An 18,976-nucleotide genomic window follows, 5' to 3' on the forward strand; every position below is an offset into this window, starting at 1 on the left:
ATTGTTGATGCATAATATTTTATCTGTACTACAAAGTGATAACACATATTTTCCTCTGAAATTGGTTATTTTTCATCAAACTATTTTACTAAAGTAATCGAAATGTAATCGAAAAGTAATCGATGATTACATCCAAATATTTACTGTAATCGATTAAATTACGATTACATACAATCGAAAATGTCTTCGATTACAGATTACTGTCGATTACTTGAAAAAATGTAATCAATTACAATCGTTACGATTACAGATTACAATTACCCCATCCCTGAGTCCCCTTAAGACACTAGCATATACATATTCTATGGAGCGAACATCCTGTCCCGACAAGATTGTTGACAAACAGAACCTAGATTAACACTGTATATCCATTCATATTGAATCATAACCACATAATTTATCATAATCTCAGTTTAGGTCTAGAAAACAAATAAGTTGCCCATTTAAAAACATTTTTTATGTCACCTTGTCTTCAAGTTTCCTTTTTTTGCCGTGTTTGATACTTAATATGTTAATTATCTGTCTTAAGTAGGATAATAGGAGTGTCACTGTCATGGTGTGCTTATTTACTACCTATGAAAAGGAAAACATGTGTAAGTGCGGTAGGGCTAATGCTTTTGTATTTGTCAAAATATAAGAGATACAAATTAATATTAGAATTTGAATATGTAAGCAGTCTATATCATATACATGTTTGTAGTTAAAAACATTTTACAACAGTTCGTCATATTTCCATCAATTCATAATGATATTTACGCTAAATTTTACTGATAGCGCTCCTTGTAAAATTTGTAACCAAATTGCGCCGCTGACAAAAATGAACTAATTCTTACATTTTTATCATAAAATTTATATTTAGTCGTAAAGTCATAAAGAGATATTAGATAAATCTAAGGGAAAACAATCAGTCCTTCAATTTGTGTTTGCTATCTATAGCTTTCCTGCTTTCTTTTGCTGATTTCTGATTTCTGCTGAACAATATTAATTCCTTAAAAATGTCATCAATCGTATCAAGATTTATGTTTTCTGTCCAATTTTTCTCTCTACGAAATTTCCATTGACGAAATTGCGTACTAACAGAAATATTTATTCGAAACAAAAAGTAATAAATATAACCATGTGTAAGTACTCATATCAAATTAATGACTTCACTGACAATATCACAAAACGAATAACAAACGTTTCAAAGTTCGTAATATTTGTGAAACAGTAATGCTTGGCAATCAGAGATACTCATTTATTTTCAGCACAATAACGCGAAAATGATATTTTATAGTATTAAGATAAATGCTACTTACAAGAGAAGTAATAATAAAGTAGATACACATGTACATTGACCAGCTGCTTATGCAATGTTGATGATGTATTTATCCATTCGTCAAGGTGTCATATGCTATTAAATCAATGTTATCTTCACGTAGTTGAAACAAATTATAAATTTGACTTTTTGATGTTTTGTTGTCTAATTCTTTTGTTTTTGTTAAGCTTAATTTTACTGTATTATAACATGATATGTATGTAGTTTTATCACAAATTATTTCTATGGTAGTCAGTTCTATTCCACACACAACAACGAAAACTACAGACTGAGCAACACGAACTTCAACAAAAACGGGAAATGGTAAGCAGATCCTGTCCCACACGTGGCATCAGTCGCGCGTTGCTTGTGTTGGTACAAACCCGGTGATAAATCTAATAAGGTAGATCACATTCTGGAAAATGGGCACGGAATTGTAATTTCGATAATTGGAACATATCCGTTGTCATCGTCACCTGCCTTACAAGTATTGCATTTCTTTTGCTACTTGAAATTGTAAAAGATTAAATCGAATACCGAGAAGTTTGCAATGCTTGTAACGTTTACAAGCTTTAAGAGTTAATCTTATATCACAGAACTAATGTACGAAAATTTCAAAACACCGGAAACAGTGCTTTGATATAGGTAATTCCTTAGTTTTGAATATATTGAGTAGTATTTAAAACTGAAAAGAAGTCGTTGTATGGAGATAGGCTAATAAAAATCGAAATCAAGTTTGTTATTTGATAAAAAAAATTACTCCGCCACATGATAGATCACATATTAATATATCAAATTTATCAATAGATAGTAAAAACAAAAGGGATAAATAAACAGAATGTATAAAATGGACTAAGTAGATAATATCCTTCATCATTTGTTCACTTTCCAGCAATAGCTTTACACCCATTATGGTAGAGCGAGAATACTGGACACAGATCACAAAATACGTAAACATATAAACGACAGTTGATGACAACCTTGCGGAATGAAATAAAGGCAATAGTAGAATACTGCTGTTCAAAGTCATAAATCGATTGATAGAAAACTTATCCGGGTTACAAACCAAAACCGAGGAAACGCTTCAACTATAAGAGGAAACAACGGAACAATAGAAACACTGAAGTGCAACACAAACCAACGATAACCCACATAGAAACGGACTATTTTCCATCTTCCTGACTTAGTACAGGACAATTCAAGAACAAATGTTAGGTTGATTTAAAGTTTGTTTTTCGAATGACAACTGACGACAACATTTCGGAGTTTGATGTTTTGATTTTAATTTTGATTATTTTAAGAAAGAAAAAATATTTTCAGATGTTTTTATGCATACAAGAATGCACACAATAAGCTTTGTGCAAACTTATCCATATTCTGGATAATATAATTTCCTCATGATTTTGTTGTCAATAAAGCGGTATACGAATAATTATTAATGTTTGTAATGTGTTGGAAAATGTTGCCTTTAGTTCTAACTGCAATCTTATATTGTGGTGATATATATATATAGAATGCGTCCTATATTTTGCTAAATGATTTGCTACTTAAAACATTCTAATGATAATAAAGATAGTTGTATATTTTATTCATCGTCGAGGAAACTAGATCAACAGGTTCCAATTTCCTCATGATCACATATTCAATAGTTTAAACGGCGGTCGTAAAATTCTACACTTAAGTGTAGCCAATATTCGTTTTCAATAACACAATTTAATAGTTTTCACACAAAAAATAATTGCCCTTCAAGCTGACATTCTCTGCAACACATACAGAGTCAAATGTTGCAAGTGGGCTTTTGTTAGCGTTATTATATTTCCTAAGCGTTTCCATATCCTGACATGATGCATTATTAAAATGTTTACAAAACATTTGACTTTCGATACTTGGTCTTGTTCTGTTACTTGAGCAACTTTTATGACGACACAAATAATGCAAACGTCCATCAGAGTGCGCATGCGAACCACTTTCGGAAGACGATCCATTCGATGCCTTCAATAGTGAATCTTTGGTTGATGGCTGAATGTTTGGAAGAAGTCTTTGTTGAGATGCTGTACGATTTTTAGGTCCGTACACGGTATTCATTCTAACTTGTTTCTGTTGAAACATATATCTCATTCCACTAGGCGTACTTGAAGCTGGATCGTTTTTACTTCTAAATATGGCTTTTAGTTTATAAAATGTAGGAAACTTATCAAGATCTATACAGCATCTACAAAACGTTCTTTTGAAAGCATATCTGAACTTTCGTGATAACAGGTTGTATAATATAGGATTTACTGTCGAGCTTACAAAATATAAAACTCCTGAAAAGAAAACGATAATATAATATCATTAAAAGTATTAATACAATATAATACGTAAGTTCACATTTATCTGGAAAACGTTACACAAGAACATATAAGTGTTTGTACGAGTATCGTAAAAGTCTTCAAATTTTCCTCGTATAAAGTTAATGCCAAACAATTGCTTTCTTCAAGCGATTATGTTACTATTGATTGGTGGAATATACCTTTCCATTAATAATATATATCTATGAAAATCAAATATTAACTGATCTACAGATCTGCTATCTCGGATAAAATTACCCTTCTATAAGTGTCTTAAAAAAGCTTACGCCTGTAGAGAAAATTAAATCAGCAAATCAGTTTGATTTTTGGTCCTCAATGCCCTTTCACTTTGTACTTGTTTGGCTTTCGAACTATTTCTGTCTGAGCGATACTGATGAGTCTTTAATATCAAACGTACCAAATTATAAGGCTAGTAACTTTGATATCTAATTGAACTTGATTGTTTTTATTTCATGAATTCCTAATTTTAAAATTTTATTAGCTCGACAGTTATTCGACAACCGTTAATTTGGTTGAGAATGTAGGTTACCCACTAGATTGTTCTAGTTTGTTGTCTCAATGACCTGCACACATATGTTTTATTCGTGTACAAAGCCATAAGCGACCAAAAATAGCAGTTTAATTTGCTTCAACATCAAAGGATTTTAATTGATACCACTTTATTTTAATCGCTATATTATCGATTCGTTCATTAATAATGACACTTACAAAAATGTTTCTCATTTTGTTTTTATTCCATGGATAAATACTTTGAACTTTGCGCACGATCTCGTTTGCCCTTTGCTATATATAGCACTACCTTATCTAAATAACAGCGCAACAAATACCTGTGATTTATAAAAGGATAATGTTTTTAAACTCGCTATTAGTATATGCAGATTCTTTGTGATTTGTGTTCTATTTTCAGCAATAAAGACAATATTTATTTTTTTATGTTCAAGATCGAATTGTATTGCCCTCACTGCATTGGACTAAAAATCAAAGTAGAATGAAGCAACAAGTGCATGAAATAAAACATGTTTACGCGACTGCAGACGGTTAGCATTGTTAGACACTATATTGTCTTGTTTTTGAAATTCATAGTTGGAGCGCATACGAATAACAACAACGAGACGACCTCTCGACAAGATCAATTTATCAAATAGTAATCATTTTTTTCCATTTTTTGCATATACGAAAAGATTAACAATTAGACATATACGATTAAGATCTACTAAGATCTATCGCATAACATGGAATTGTAAGACCTTGAAATCCATCTTTGTCTTCAGCGACTTTCCTTGTTATGATTAGCAAATTTTTTTTTTAAATCATAATAGTGATTAAACATGTTTTAATATCAAAACAATGTTAAGCAGTATCATTTTCTTTAATTATTTTCCAACTGGTGTGTTTTTCTTATATTTAGAATACTATACCTGATATGTAAAATAGGTGACTGTGAAACTCCATTGTTTCAGGGGTCCAATGTTTAGTATATAGTGTCATTAGTCGTTGAGCATGGAACGGTGCCCAACAAAGAAAGAAAGCGGCAACTACTGCAACTAGAAATTCAAAGAAGAATACATCTATAAAATCTGATAAATCAGTAACTCATAATAGCATGCTTAATTATACAGCAGCTGATAAATTGTGTCACAAGGAAAATGATAATGTCGAAATATTTGTATAAAAAAACGAATACCAAATCAATTTCACACTTTTCTTCTATCAAAAAGACATAGACAATATAGAGAAACTGATATGGTAATATCGCCCCTGAGTCAACTCTCAACAAGAGTTCAAATGACGAAAATAACCATAGGTTAACGTACGGCCTCAAAAAAGATCGTTTAGACAGATATAAATGCCCCCGACTTGACAAATGTGATCCAATTCAGACGAGAAAAAAAACAACGGCTTAATTGGAAGACAACTTACGAGAAAGAAATATATGTAGGGGGGTAAAACATGTTTATGACTGCTCAAATCTCCCCTAACCTAGGAGATGATGTAACAGCACCACATAAGAACAAACTGTTCTAATCAGTTACAAAGGGCTAAAATTAATCGATCTACGCAAAGCAACAATTAAACAAAAATACGAAACAAACAAAAAGACCAAACCAATCGACATAAAGAAACGATATTCATGTAGGAGTACTTGCAGTAACTGAAAGGTAGATAATGGTTACAACTAATGCAAAAATCGTGTCATATCAGTATCAATCATAAGACACCCAAATGATTTAGTGTAAAGACATCATAATGGCAAATCCGAACTTGTACAGATATTATAAATGAATGTAATAATAGGATAATCACGAGACCGGCTTACGAGTATTAGTAAGAGCAGTTAAAGATGTATATTTAAGTAGGCGGTTTCAGTATTTGGAGAGACAGCCTTATTGTTGTTATCTGCCATTCATTAATACGAGCTTCACTTTACAATTTACGGGAAAATGTCTATGTTTGCGGATATGGAAGATTTTGTAATGCGAGTTTAAAGCGTAGGATATTTTCAATCGTTATCAATTCAGTACTAAAGAGAGGGATTTTGATTATGATATTACATCCGTATGCTTCATTATAGAAGAAGGCTATGTTAAAATTATGCAAATTGCTCATTTGAACTGTATTCCACTTTCAGTTATTAGCTTTTATTGGTAATTTGATGTCTGTAATTGCTGATAAAAACACATCAGAGGTAGCAGGTTTATAATTAAGTTCGCCAGACTCAGATTTCGTCTACAAAAGTTCGTTACTGTTGCATACAATAGTCTTTTGTCATGCAAGTAATGATACTTTGTCAAGTAAGATGAATGCTCGTCAGTTGTACATAATTTCACAATAACTTAACTTAAAAACACATTAACTTGTCGATAAAATATAACAGCGTACTACTGTCAATTGATAACAACCGTTTTTTTTAATCAGGTTTAACAGATATTCTGGAAAACAAAAAATGAATAAAAAATTTCATACGTTCTACCCTTTTTTCAGAATGATCATTTATAAAATGTTTTTTGCAAGCGAGAGATGAATTGACTTCAAATTTGGAAATCTGACAAACATACTGTTTCATATTATCGAAATTGGTGTTTCATATGAACTAAAATAGATTCTGGGAATGTACCAATTAGACAAAAGCAGACAGAAAGAGTTTTAAGCTATCAATTTTTCTAAACAAAGGTTAGGGTATTTATAACATAGAAAAGCCTTGATAACTAAATCTATAAGTCTATGTTAGTCGTCGCACTGGTAAATTTGTTAGATCAAGGACTCGAGACTAACTATTAGATCAAGTCAAATGTATATCTCAATAAATTTTTTGTCGATACAAGTAGATACCTGACACGTTGGTAAAATAAATCTTCAATTGATCATCTTTGAAAGTGTTTTAAATTAGTATTTAATAAAAATTGATTGATAAAATACATAGGTTGCTGTTTGTTATTGACAATATAAGACGACGTTGTAAACATTGTAACTCTTCGACAATATCAATAAAATATTATAACGTATATATAAAAAAAAGTATAAATGAAAATGTAAAAATTCCTATAATGAAATAATAAATGACTAACGACGAATTGTTATGACTTTTAAGACGATAAGAAATGTTTCTATCTTTAAAATCACATTCATCACGACACATTTTATTCATATGGTCATACCAGTATAAGATTCAGAAGAAAGGAGTAGTTTAACCTGGCAATGTTTTACTTTCATAGCTTATTGCTTTTCCCTTAATCGAAGAGCTTAAGGACATCTTTATTTTTTTTTATCCCCCTCTATGCCAAATTCCCACTTTATTCCTCATATATCCGTGATATCCTAATTCTAAAAGTTTGTTTACCTCTCATAATTTGTTCTAGTGCATTTGATTATCAGTGGTTGGAATCATGCATAAAATATAACATTGCACGAGTTTACATGTAACCCATTAAGACACTAACATATACATATTCTATGGAGCGAACATCCTGTCCCGACAAGATTGTTGACAAACAGATCCTAGATTTACACTGTATATCCATTAATATTGAGGTAACATAACCACATAATTTATTATAATCTCAATTCAGGTCTAGAAAACAAATAAGTTGCCTATTTAAAAACATTTTTTTTGTCACCTTGTCTTCAAGTTTTCTTTTTTTGCCGTGTTTGATACTTAATATGTTAATTATCTGTTTTAAGTAGGCTAATAGGAGTGTCACTGTCATAGTGTGCTTATTTACTACCTATGAAAAGGAAAACATGTGTAAGTGCGGTAGGGCTAATGTTTTATTGTATTTGTCAAAATATAAGAGATAAAAATTAATATTAGAATTTGAATATTTTAGCAGTCTATATCATATACATGTTTGTAGTTAAAACATTTTACAACCGTTCGTCATATTTCCATCAATTCATAATGATATTTACGGTAAATTTTTATGATAGCACTTTTGTAAAATGTGTAAACTAAGTCCTACGCTAACAAAAATGAACTAATTTGTATCCTAAAAACATTAAATGGCTTACAATCTGACATAATTCTAGTAGTTAAAAAAAAAAAAAAAAATCACAAAAATACTGAGGTCCGAGGAAAATTCAAAACGGAAAGACCCTAGTAAAATGTCAAAATCCAAAGCTCAAACACATCAAATGGATGAACGCCAACTCTCATATTTCTAACTTGGTACATAAATGGTGGATTAAACATGGTTTTATAGCTAGCTTAACCTCTCACTTGTAAAGTTGCTACTTATATACATTCTTTAACATATCCAGTCGGTATTTACTATAGATTTTTGTTAGAACCAGTAAATAAATATTACTTCTGGAGAATTTTTGTATCACAAGAACGAAAGACAATAATTTTGTAGTAGAATGGCAATACTTTCGATTGATCCTTATAAAAAAATGTTCATTCGACATAAAATCAACATTTCATTCTGTAGGCAATCCTTCCAGATAAACAGAAGGTCCAAAACTATTTATTCGTGACATATTCTGGTGTATTTTTTGTATATTGATACTTTGAAATTCCTTTATTCGGTATGGAGCACCATTGATGAACAAATAATATTTTAAGATAAACATATGATTCATCGTCTAAATTTAGAGATGTTTTGATTTAAAATTCTATCCCTTGATCATGTTAAACATCGTTCATTCTTATTGATTATTATCATTCACACTATGCCACCACTTCTATCGTTCAACACGACATGTGATCGTTAATTACAGAATCATTTATAACAATCCATTAAAGTGGTTATACAACAAATACTAAAAAGTGTTCGTGACCTTCGAAAATGATGTTTTATTGTACTATTAATATAATATCGTACGGTAACACATCATTATTATAAGGTCACAAAACCTCTTCAATAATTTATAGACAGTCAGTTCAATTTGTAAATTTAAATTTAGGTTTGGTCATTTACAGTACTGGTTTTTTTCGACTTTTTTTGTTTGTTGCTTCCTTGGTTTCTTTTGTCTCTCTTTTTTATGAAATGTAACAACACATCTTTTTCAGTTCCGGACTCCAAGGCAAATTAAAAACGGAAAGTCCTTGATCAAATGGGAAAATAAAAACCTAAATAAAGTCAACAGTAGTATACCGCTGTTCAAAACTCATAAATCCATGGACAAAAAACAAAATCGGGGTAACAAACTAAAACCGAGGGAAACGCATTAAATATAAGAGGAGAACAACGACACAACACTAAAATGTAACACACACAGAAACATCAAAACAATGGAAAACAACTGTCAAATGAATGATCCGAAATCATGTATTAGGAAACATTTGTTTTCTCTCAATGAATTGAATACGTATTTTATTATATACATGCCTTGGAAGAAACGTACCCTATTGCTTGATATTAATTTAATTGACACGTACCTAAAAATTTACTTACCTAGCATTTTTAAAACAGCTTTACGTGCTCGTGTAGCTGTATTCTTTGTGCCAGCATTTATAGGTCCTTTTGTCGATCCTATTTCAGTTTTACGTAGCCGTAGTCCAATCAAAATGTACATTACTGTTATAACTGTCATTGGAAGAAAGAAAAATACAAAAGTCGAAACTTGGAACATGACAATCATCCTTTCGTGCCATTTTATAGGAATATTGCAAACCAGTGTATCCGGAAGTGGACGATTATTCCGAGGATCTTTTAAATAGTAGAAAGTTCGAGTATGAATCGGGTATGGTAAAGCCACTAATCCGGATATGATCCATATAATGACTATGCATTTTATTGCCCGAGACTGTCTTGACACTCTTTGTCCTATGATTGGATGACAAATTGCTATATATCGTTCTATTGTAAATCCAGTTATTGTCAATACTGAGGCATATGATGTTGATTCTAAAAGGAATGACTTGAAAATACAAAACGGTTCTCCGAATCTCCATGGATACGCTTCCCAAATATTGTATACTTCTGGTGGCAATGCTGTTAAAAGAAAATAGATTCATGATAATGCATTTGATATGATTGGAGATAAAATTAAAATAAGACGTGTTTGGTTGCTAATGGACCTACCATCTAACTATTTTAATTTTGTATATTCTTACCAATTACTTCCGTTGAATTAAAATGGTAGATAGAAAAATAAAGGCAACAATAGTATACCACTGTTCGAAAGTCATAAATCCATTGAGAAAAAATAAATCCGGGTTACAAACTAAAACCGAGAGAAACACATCAAGAGGAAAACAAGGAAACAACAGAAACACTGAAGTGAACAAAAACAACTGCCATTTTCCTGAAAATTTAAATCTTTAATCTCTTGTATATTAATCTTTACAAAAATTTAACAAAAGGATAAGTAGATTCTGCTCTACGTTTTGGCACATGTTGCTCATGCTAGTAAAACATCTACGCTCCAAATAGGACAGACAAATACAGAATGTGGCAGGAGTAAACATGTTTGCCATTCAAAACAAAAATAATTATGCTATCAATTGTCTTTTCCTTTTTTAACATAAAAATGTTCATTCTTTGGTTGAGTGTTTTAAACTATGACACAACCCTTTAATACTCCATATCAAATTATTTTCAAATCTTAGAATTTTTTCATCATGGTCAGAGTCATTCTTACTTCCATTGCTTTATTAACACATTCATTATTTTTTGTTTGCTAAACAGAACGTAGTTCGAATGACCAAAAAGGGGGACAAAAGAAACAAATTTTGACTATTGTGAAGAGTTGTCTCATTGGAAATCGTACAACGTCTTCTTTTTTTTCTTTTTTATATAAAAACCACCCATCTTTATATCTACAATTTAACTATTTGCAAAAAATACAACATGGGACACATACTGCCCACAAAAATTCGCATATTAATTTGCTACACGAACCCAGAAGAGCAGATTTAAAATTCAGTACTCCGGTAAATAATCCCCAGATACCGTGCCATATGATATTTTTGCTTAATACACATGATATGTTCATTTCTCTAACAGTTAAAATTGTGACATTGGCATCGAGTGAAAATGTCAACTTTATAGCTAAAACTTATGTAAAAGCAACTATAGATAAGCATCGTTTCAACCAAAGAGCAAATATTCATACCATCGACAAATATCTATTCGCGTAGCCCTAAATATAACATAATTTTTGCAATCAAAATATCAACTGAAATGCACTTCTAATTTTCAACAGGACCTCAATGCAATTCTTGACGTTTACTGGTGATCGTTTTGAATTCCAAGTGGCACAACATTAATACATGTCGTTTAATTTGTTAAAAAAACATTTGTTTTCACCATAAGTATTTTAAGTTTAGTTCCATAAAGCCCAGTTGTTCTTGTGAGGAAATAGTTACTTTTCACAATCAGCAAAAGAAAGGCTATGGCGATCAAGTTTGTTGACAGACCATCAATAGTTTAACAGTACTAAGGAAGAGATCTTCTAAAGGACATTTATTTCAGGCCATCACTTAACAGCACTTAATTTTCCTGCGTTTGATTAATATGTCTTCTTCTATACACATATACAATCAAAATGATTGATACAAGTAATTAGCGGTTAGTCTGTTAAATATTTACTTTTATTGTTGTCAGTGGTAGGTCGAAGTGACACAATTAATTACTGTTTTGACATAACGTTCAATTTATCGTCGGTTTAATTCATTTAATTTTCTGTGGTAACCCACTTTATTTATATATGGACATACTGTCGTGTAATTAACGATTTTATGTAGCATAAATGTTTTTATTACAATACTGATTTGAAATAAAAAAAAATTAGAATTTCAGTGATAATAAAGTCAGGTTTTTATCAAACGTGTGTTTTATAGCCAAAATCTGCTAAGATGTCTTACTGAAAGAAAATAAGACTTTATTTACATGAACATGTAAAACGTAAAATCACAAAAATACTGAACTTAGAGGAAAATCAATTCGGAAAGTCCATAATCACATGGCAAAATCAAATAACAAAACGCATCAAAAACGAATGGACAAGAACTGTTATATTCCTGACTTGGTACAGGCATTTTCAAATGTAGAAAATGGTGGATTAAACCTGGTTTTATAGCGCTAACCCTCTCACTTTGATTCATTCAGATTCCCACATAATTCTCACTAGAAGTGTGTTTGTTGTTTTAATAATAACTGTGATAAATTAATATTCATAACAATTATACATAAATATCAATAGCGAGGTGACACTTTAATGGATTTGTTGTCTTGTCATGCTACCAAACTGTGAAGATGTGCAACCGCATGAACACACTTGTCAGTTTTTTTTAAATTATACTTTCAATTAGTCAAACAAAAGATAAACAAGTAGAATGAAATAGGTAAATAAATCGTAAATATCATTTTTAAAATAGACATTGTAAATAGGATAAGTAAAATCACAAAAACACTGAACTCCGAGGAAAAATTCAATCGGAAAGTCCCTAATCACATGGCAAATTCAAATGACAAAACACATCAAAAACGAATGGACAACAACTGTCATATTCCTGACTTGGTACAGGCATTTTCAAATATAGAAAATGGTGGATTGAACCTGGTTTTATAGCAGTAAACCACTCACTTGTACGACAGTCTCATCAAAATGTTCCTTTTCCCTTTAATTAAACATTTTTGTTGAAAAAATAAATATATTATTTTTATATGGCAAGGATGTTCCATCCTTTTCTATGATGAAATTTTAACTCCAACTACTTTTGGGAAATTGAAATCATTGTAATTTGTCAATATTTGGATTTTAGCGTTTGTGATGGGCAAAAGTAAGATTATTTAACCCTCAACGTGTGAGTTTGACATTACAAACAAAAGATCGTTGATTAATCATCGTAAAATTTCTAGCCGATTAATAGAGCAGCAACACAGACAATTCTACGATGATCCAGTTTCCTTGACAAGTTCATCAAATTCATGATATTTAAAGTTATGTTTCTCAAAACTGTGATAAAAATTCAGTATCCAAGACCCATAAATACGATTGTCGTAAAAGTACGAGGTAATAACTTATATTACAAAATGTAATTGGATCCCCTGTGCCCACTTGAAACAGAATGATAGCATTTGCTGAGATACATTTTCTCATTGCAGAAATGCCCTTTACACACTGAGTTGGATTTATCAGTTAATAAAAGCAGGTAGAATGTCAAAATTAAAATTATATAACCATTTTCTTCTAATTCTGATGACGAAGAATAAAAGTTCATCCAACTTTGTTAGAATCTGTGGGTGTTTCAATTAGGGATTGTATCACCATGCCTGTCTTTTTTGGAGAACTTCCTTTCATTTTACGATCTTCTATTATGTAATACTTTAATCCTGAGTAAATTTCAACTTTTCTTACAAATCTTTACATATTCAATTTTTTAAAATTTGCACAAATATGGTAAGATTTAACGAAATTGTTCAGCTTATTTCAATATGATTTTAAACAAAACACGCATTGCATATCGGAGATTTTTCGAACTTCTGATATTTGTTTAACAGAGTAATGTTTTCGTTTAACAAACAAACATTTGTTTTACATAAATTAAGTTGATCTCTTCAAAATTCTGTTCACTGATGTCATTTTGTAATTCTGGATTTCTCGTTAATATATGACCAATATTTTCAAAAAACATATATATAATGAAGCTCAGAAATTGAGAACAGTTTTTGTTTTGCTTTCTTCAAAATTTTATTTTTATGATCTTTTACGTTACCAGTGTCTGAGCAGACAGTTGATGAACGAGGGGTATGTCAAAGAACGTGTTGTCCTTTTATTTAAAAACAACCATTTCACCGAAAGTTACCAAGGCACTGTTGATAAATATTCCGTATCAACTTCACAAATAATACACGATAGCTCTTGAGTAAAGATCCTGGGTACTGACGTTGTTTATCGCCTAAATAACGTGTTATATTATTCTTTTATTTGTCTTTAAAAATATTACTCAAACTGTTTAGTCGGTTTTTGTTGATATTCATTAGAGACGTGACTCTATTGCGTCATTATGTTGTTCTTCTATGATATTTTTTGTATTCTTGTCTTTCTTTTTAGTTAGTGTGTCTTTATTTCTTTTTGTGTTTTTTTGATACATATATACTTATACATATCGTTAGTGTGTTATTGTTGTATGATACATTTTTCCTTTTTGACTTTCATTTTTGCTAATGAACTTCATCTATATGTTTTTGTGTGTTTCTTGATACATATGACGTGGCTCTGTACTTATACATCCCGGCTTTATGTTCTTGTGCATTGTAAATTTTTGTAGTCTTATAAATTCCTCTACATTCAGGTCAGTGCGCACCACAGAGAGTCAAATCGTTAACAAGCATACCACTGCCACTGCCCAGCTTAAAGCATCTTCCGAACATTTGAAAGTCCCTACCATGTACTGGTTACCGAAATTACACAAAAAACCATTTAAATTCCGTTTCATCTCCGCTTCCAGTAAGTGTTCTACTACAAATCTATCAGTGCTTCTAACCACCTCCCTTACTACTATCAAAGAACTGGTTATTAACTTTTGTAATAAAGCTTATGAAAATAATGGTATTAATTATTTTTGGAGTGTTAAAAATTCTTTAGAGGTTTTAGATAAAATACATGCTTTCAATGGTCCTTACAATTCTGTTGACAGTTATGATTTTTCTACTCTGAACACTACACTTCCACACAATCTTATAAAGAAAAAGTTTTTGTATTTGATAAAATGGTCTTTTGAAAAATCTCATTGTAATTTTATTTGCTGTAACTCGTTTAAGGCCTTTTTCTGTAACGAAAAGGGAAAGTATGCTAGATACACTTACTGGAAATGTGAGGATATGATTGAAGCTTTAAACTTTCTGCTTGATAACATTTATGTACGTTTCGGCGATAAAGTGTATCGTCAGGTAGTAGGTATTCCTATGGGCACCAACTGTGCCCCTTTAATAGCAGATTTATTTCTATATTGCTATGAATCTCAGTTTATGACCAAAATCAGTAAAGACCCATCATTGTTACATTTGGTTGATACATTCAAAAATACCTACCGTTATCTGGATGATATTTTTTCGTTGAATAATCCAGAGTTCTCTAAATATACTTCAGAAATTTACCCAAACGAACTTACTTTAACTAAATCTAACATAAACAGCAACAGTTGTCCTTTTCTAGATTTAGACATTTCAATTTCAAACGGGAAACTTCACACTAAAATTTACGACAAAAGAGACGATTTTTCATTTCCTATTGTTAATTTTCCTTTTTTAGACGGCGATGTGCCTTTGGCTCCATCATACGGTGTTTATATATCGCAACTCGTTCGGTTTGCCCGTGTGTGTTCTGATGTCATAGATTTTAACGAACGTAATCAATGCATCACTGGTAAATTGTTGTGTCAGGGATTTCGATACCATAAATTACTTAAAACTTTTACTAAATTCTTTCATAGATACAAAGATTTGATTAGTAAATTTGGCTATACCTGTAGAAAGCTTATTAAAAATGGTATTTCACATCCTAAATTTTATGGTAATATTGTACTTAAAGCGAGGAAATCACTATGTGATCCTTGTAAACTCATCGAACCTTTAAACAAACTTATAAGTAAGGGTTATCGTACCGATATTGTAATAAGATCTCTGAATATAGTTCACATTGGCACTAATATTGATATTGTCATTAGCAAATTAAAACATAACTAAATTTCATTATCTTTTGAGGCGAGATGTATAGAGACACAGACACGTTAACTTTTATTTCTATAGAAGTCGCTCTTCACTATACTACTACCTGTCGATACATTTATTTTTGGCATTGCACAAGTCATGTCTTCTTTGACTATTAATGACGTTAAAATACTAAATCCCTGAGATGTGTTTTAGTCGATTTTAGTCTCTGATGCATGATTTTTTATTATTAATTGGTTTTGGCTTTTAACTAGCTGTCAGTAACTGCGAGTACTCTCAAATCGTATTTTCTTGTTAATTCGACCTGTTGATACTGTTTATAATGCTTTTTTGTCATTTTTTATTTATACGGATCTTGTCTGTACACCAGCTTTGATTATTTGTAATATCTTCACTTTTTCTTACCACATTTGTATAAACTTCAAGATTATAAAAAAACCGGTTTTTTTCTAAAGTGAACATTGATTGGTTAAATATTTCTCAGTCATGTCCTGTTTTTGAATTTGTTTGTTAGCTTTTTGGTCATGAATGTTTGTCTCTTATATTTAATTAACTGTGCATTTGTATTCAGATATCGCAGATCAAATTTATTCGTTCATTGTTTAATCATACGTTTTTTGATTGAGTTAAGTCTGCCAATTGATATTTTATCGTATGTTTTTCTTTGTTGTGATGTTATGCTATTGTTTCAGAAAAAGGGAGAAGGTTTGGATCCATTAAAACGTTTAATCCCGCTGCAAATGTTTGCACCTGTCCTAAGTCAGGAATCTGATGTACAGTAGTTGTCGTTTGTTTATGTAATATATACGTGTTTCTCGTTTCTCGTTTTGTTTATATAGATTAGACCGTTGGTTTTCCCGTTTGAATGGTTTTACACTAGTAATTTTGGGGCCCTTTATAGCTTGTTGTTCGGTGTGAGCTAAGGCTCCGTGTTGAAGGCCGTACTTTAACCTATAATGGTTTACTTTTTAAATTGTTATTTGTATGGAGAGTTGTCTCATTGGCACTCACACCACATCTTCCTATATCTATTGTCTTTTATTTAAGGTAATGTGTATGGTGGCTTATTTCTGACATAGACATAATTTTGGTCGACATAGATTTATCTCGATTAGACATGATATTATCTTCAACTTGACGAGCCATGATATTATCCGTTATGTCGACTTGCGTGTTAATTATATCGTGTCATGTCATGATAAATTGTCGGCATTCTGCAGCATGTATCACGGAATATCGCGATAATTTATCATGATATGACACAATATAAATAACACGGAAGTCGACATAACGAGATAATATCATGGCTCGTAAAGATAATATCATGTTTAATCGAGATGAATCTATGTCGACCAAAATTATGTCTATGTCAAAAATAAGCCACCATAAATGTGCTTTGTTTAGATGTCTTATTCTGCTTTTTTGTTACATATTCATTTATGTTTATAACTATTAAGATTTTAAGACAATGTTGACTGCTGTACCCCTATTGCTGACGTTTTTTTTTACCTATTATGTCTGTTTGTTGTGTTCACACATCGTTGTCAATATAATGGAATTTGAGGCGACTGTCGTACAAGTGAGTGGTTTAGCTAGCTATTAAACCTGAATTTTCCTCGGGGTTTAGTATTTAAGTGATTTTACTTTCTTAATCGGTCTGATCCTGGATTTCCCGTGAAAATATATCTTCAAACTACGTTAATTTAATTTCAGTCATATGGAAAAGATTTTTAATTGTGATAATATTTACTATGTCAGAAAAAATACTTATACTGTTGGAAGTTGTAGTTTTTCTTTTGTTGAAGAACACCACACATCGATTGTGTGAAAAGCAGCAGTTACAACATTTTTGAAACAAATCAAACAATAACGTTTTTTAATCGATTTGTGTTCATAGAGTACATGTCTGATGTTTAAAAGATTTCATCAATAACAGAAATTAAACAAATTACAATCTCTCATCTTGTTCTTCAATGTATCAACCAACTAACTGTACTGACGTGTTTTCTATCTTTTATGCTAGTAAATAACAGTGTCGAGTTTAACTGTATTGAAAACATCACAATAGTAGTTGATGGAGTACATATTTTTTTTCTCGAGTAAACATATTTGATATCACAGAATTTGTCCTCAAATACGGATTTTCTGCCATTGTATTACCTTTACAACACCAACATTTGTTTTCCTTACATGTTTAGAAAATTTCGTTTTGAATTAGCAAGGCAATTTCCATACTAATTCAATAAGGCAACAAAATCTCTACATCTTCCGTGCTGCTGTCAAAATTTTCGTTTTTCTTTCCCATATAAAGTTGTTCGGATAGTATGACATTTTGTTATTTGTAAATTTACAAGTAATGACCGTATCAATGGTATTACCCGTCAGCACTGCAGTACTGACTATCGGGTCTTACGAAACATTGCCAGTAACGGATTCAACCCAAAGGATTACCAAATCTTGAAACATAATTGGCTTATAAGTTATTATATCAGGTTTTTTAAAAGTTTTTTTCGTCTACATAAACTCATGACAAATTATAGGCGAATATTTACGTTGCAGAAAATGATAATTAAATCGAGCAATAATAAAAATCCAGAAAGGTTTAATTTCATGAATTTGACCTACCGAATTAGACTATTTACCGGATTTGTAATCACATAAGCAACACGACGGGTGCCGCATGTGGAGCAGGATCTGCTTACCCTTCCGGAGCACCTGAGATCACCCCTAGTTTTTGGTGGGGTTCGTGTTGTTTATTCTTTAGTTTTCTATGTTGTGTCATGTGTACTATTGTTTTTCTGTTTGTCTTTTTCATTTTTAGCCATGGCGTTGTCAGTTTGTTTTAGATTTATGAGTTTGACTGTCCCTTTGGTATCTTTCGTCCCTCTTTTATAAATAAATCTTTATATACAGTCTTCAGAACTGAGGAAAGGAGACCAATAACTATTTTTAATTAGTTATCAAAGGTACAAGGCTAATAATTTGATACGCCAGATGCGCGTTTCGTCTACATAAGACTCATAAGTGACGCTCAGGTAAAAAAGTTAGAAAGCCAAAAAAGTTTAAAGTTGAAGAGCATTGAGGACCCCCAACATTCATGTATCTTATAATTGCTGAGTTTTTCCTGTTTGTTTTGTGTCGGTATTGCTATGACCAAAACTGGATTCAGTGTGTTCAGCAAGATATAATTCTATATACTACTGTAACCTTTG

General features: G+C 31.3%; 1 protein-coding gene across 3 annotated transcripts in view; it reads right to left on the bottom strand.

Moving 5' to 3' along the window:
• The window catches only part of LOC139491281 (pyrokinin-1 receptor-like), a 149,297-nt gene that overhangs the window by 15,462 nt on the left and 114,859 nt on the right, over positions 1 to 18,976 (bottom strand). For 2 of the 3 annotated variants that reach the window (XM_071278837.1, XM_071278835.1), the window contains 3 exons: positions 9,540 to 10,079; positions 5,067 to 5,192; positions 2,869 to 3,603 (listed from right to left, as the gene is read on the bottom strand). In XM_071278837.1, coding sequence (XP_071134938.1) covers positions 3,011 to 3,603; positions 5,067 to 5,192; positions 9,540 to 10,079 — 1,259 coding nt within the window. In that variant the 3' untranslated portion in view covers positions 2,869 to 3,010. Of the gene's footprint in view, positions 1 to 2,868; positions 3,604 to 5,066; positions 5,193 to 9,539; positions 10,080 to 18,976 lie in introns of those variants that run through there. The other variant, XM_071278836.1, reaches the window with a different exon arrangement.

The sequence above is a fragment of the Mytilus edulis genome, chromosome 10 (assembly GCF_963676685.1).
Source record: "Mytilus edulis chromosome 10, xbMytEdul2.2, whole genome shotgun sequence".
Taxonomy (NCBI): domain Eukaryota; kingdom Metazoa; phylum Mollusca; class Bivalvia; order Mytilida; family Mytilidae; genus Mytilus; species Mytilus edulis.